Source organism: Bison bison, unplaced genomic scaffold (assembly GCF_000754665.1).
Source record: "Bison bison bison isolate TAMUID 2011002044 unplaced genomic scaffold, Bison_UMD1.0 scf7180017845612, whole genome shotgun sequence".
Taxonomy (NCBI): domain Eukaryota; kingdom Metazoa; phylum Chordata; class Mammalia; order Artiodactyla; family Bovidae; genus Bison; species Bison bison.
This window is the reverse complement of record NW_011476185.1, coordinates 13,073-15,561: the sequence shown is the minus strand read 5'-3', so window position 1 is coordinate 15,561 and position 2,489 is coordinate 13,073. Positions and strand designations below refer to the sequence as shown.

The window sequence follows — 2,489 nt, the reverse complement described above, 5'->3', positions numbered from 1 at the left end:
TGTACCAGCTCACAGCCCACCACCAGGTTGTGAGGGCTCCGGTCACTTCACGCCGCTCCAGCCCTGGGCACCAGCCCTTCCTTTCTGGGTTACCTGGGCTGCTGGGCATGCGTTAGCATCCCATGTTCCCCGTGACCAGCGAGGGGATGACCTGTGTTTACGGGGCATTGATGATTCTGTGCTATGAGGCACAAGCCTTCCGCCTACCTTTCTACTCGGTTGTCTGTCTCCTTATTTTAATAATTGCTGGGCTTCCCTGGCTGCTCAATGGTAAAGAATCTGCCTGCTAATGCAAGAGACGTGAATTCGATTCCTAGGTTAGGAAGGTCTCCTGAAGAAGGAAACAGCTAATCCATTCCCGTATTCTTGCCTGGGAAATCCCATGGACAGAGTCCATGCGGTCGCAAGGAGTCAGACATGACTGAGCACATACAAATTTCCTTTTAATTTGAAGATTTTTTTTTTTAATGATGAACCCTGTTTCTTCTAAATCGAGGGTAGCAGGAGAGCAACCATATTGTTGAGCCATCAGGTTGGCGCCCTCTGTGTTCCATGCTCTCTGACACCTGGTGAGCTGGGCTGGGGGAACATCTCCCTCATGCCTGGGTTGGGGGCAGCAGGACGGGGTCCTTGGCAGCCCCAACCTCCCGAGCAGCCCAGCACTCTGCCCTCGCTGCTCCTGGCGGCTCCTGCAGGGACGGAGCCACTTTGCTGGCCTCCCTGCCCCCTGCAGGCAGGCCGCGCACACTCCAGGGTCAGTCGGTTGCATCACTTATAAAGGGCAGGTGGAACTTCTCTTCCTTATGGCCCCAGGGTTCCTGAGACTAAATGCGAGGACAGAGGGCCAGGAATGTAGCAATATCTGTGTTACACGGTCTCTCAGAGGCCAGGGATGGAAGCTGAACAGGCTAAATCAAGCAGGTAAGTTTATAGAGCTGGGAAGTCCAGGCACGGACTTCAGGCACAGCTGGATCCGAGAGAGCGTTTGCTTTTTGCGCCTGCTTTAGTGGGCACTTCCTCGCTGGGTGGCGGGGACGCCAGGACCCTGGAGGCACAGATCGCCCCTGGTTCTCTAACGGGACCTCTCCCTCCCCAGCGTCCAAGAATGTTCCTGACCAGCCAGCGAATCCTTTCCACATGTCCGGGGACGTGGACTTCTTCTTGCTCAGAGAACAGGAGCGGAACAAGTCTCTCTTGGTGAGTATCTGGGGGGAGCCTGCCCGCCTCGGCCAGAGCACTGGTCCCCCGCACACTCGCTCTAGGACAGTCGATGGCTCACGCTGCCTGTGAAGGCGCCTCGACTCCGCCTGGCCCCGGGTCTCTCCTCCTCCTCTTACCAGCGTCACCACTGCCATTCCCGGGCTATCTTCAGGGGGCCCCCAGGGAGCGTCTGTCCCAGAGGCTTAGCCAGCGTGCCTCATCTTCTGTGGAACCTGGTGTAGACACCATCCCCTCCCGACACCCTCTCTGGGCCCCAGGCCCTGGGAGACCCCCCGCATGCTCTAGCCTTGCACAGTCCCCTCTCACTGGACTGCCTGGGGGCCAGACACGTGCACACACACGTGCACACACACAGCTGTGTCTCTGCGTGTGTGGGGGTCTCAGGGTCAGCCCTGTCCCCAGCGCACGCTGTGTCTTCACGCCGGCAGTCTCTTGCACCCCCATGCGCCCAGCTAGTCTGCCCCTCCACTGCCCTGCATCATGACGGACCTCACCCCGCCAGGCTGAGGGGACTCACCCAGTGGGCCGTGTTTCTGGGACACATGGTCAGAGGCACAGGCATGGCCAGTGTCCCGGGCTCCCTCAGGGGTGGCCTGTGTGCCCCCAGCTCAGGGCTCAGCCTCTGAGATTCCTCAGGCAGCGGCTCCCTCTGCCACCCCGACCAGGACCAGGGACACTTGGGGATGAGTAGGGCCTCCGGCTCCAACCCAGACCTGATCAGGATTCCGCGGGGTGCCAGTCATGCTCCCACCTCCCGCCTGGACGGAGGGGCGAGAGGTGCTCGAGACGTGCACCCGCACACGCGTGCACACACACGCACACATGCACTGTCATGCCCACACACTTAAACACACAGACACGTGTGCACACCCCCGCACACGAGTGCACACTCACGCAGACACACACACGCCGACACACACTTCCCCTCCATCCAGCAGCAGCTCAGCCTGGACTTCCTTCTGCCAGCCTGGACTGGCCTCAGGGACCCTCTGCCTTCCTTCAGGGCCCTCTGCCCGCCCTTCCCACCCCACCCCCCCAGCACAGCCCCAGCCTCCTCACACTGAGGAGCCTCCCAGTGCCTTCCACCTGCAGACCTTTTCCGACTGGAATCCTCGCGGTGACTCTTTCCGTTTTCTTGTACCAGGACACACAAGTCAGGGCCCACCACGCATTAGAGGGGAACGGGCGTTGTTACTGGCAGGACCAGTGGGATGTTGGATTTGACCAGGGGAAGCCACATGCAGGCTCAAGCCAGCAGCATCCTCAGG

At 60.1% G+C, this 2,489-nt stretch overlaps 1 protein-coding gene across 1 annotated transcript in view; it reads left to right on the top strand.

Moving 5' to 3' along the window:
• Positions 1–1,007: 1,007 nt before the first annotated feature.
• CCDC37 (coiled-coil domain containing 37) overlaps positions 1,008–2,489 on the top strand; it is a gene marked incomplete at its 5' end in the record, with an annotated part of 14,374 nt that continues 12,892 nt past the window's right edge. Inside the window, one exon of the mRNA XM_010836083.1 lies at positions 1,008–1,197. Coding sequence (XP_010834385.1) covers positions 1,008–1,197 — 190 coding nt within the window. The remainder of the gene's footprint in view (positions 1,198–2,489) is intronic.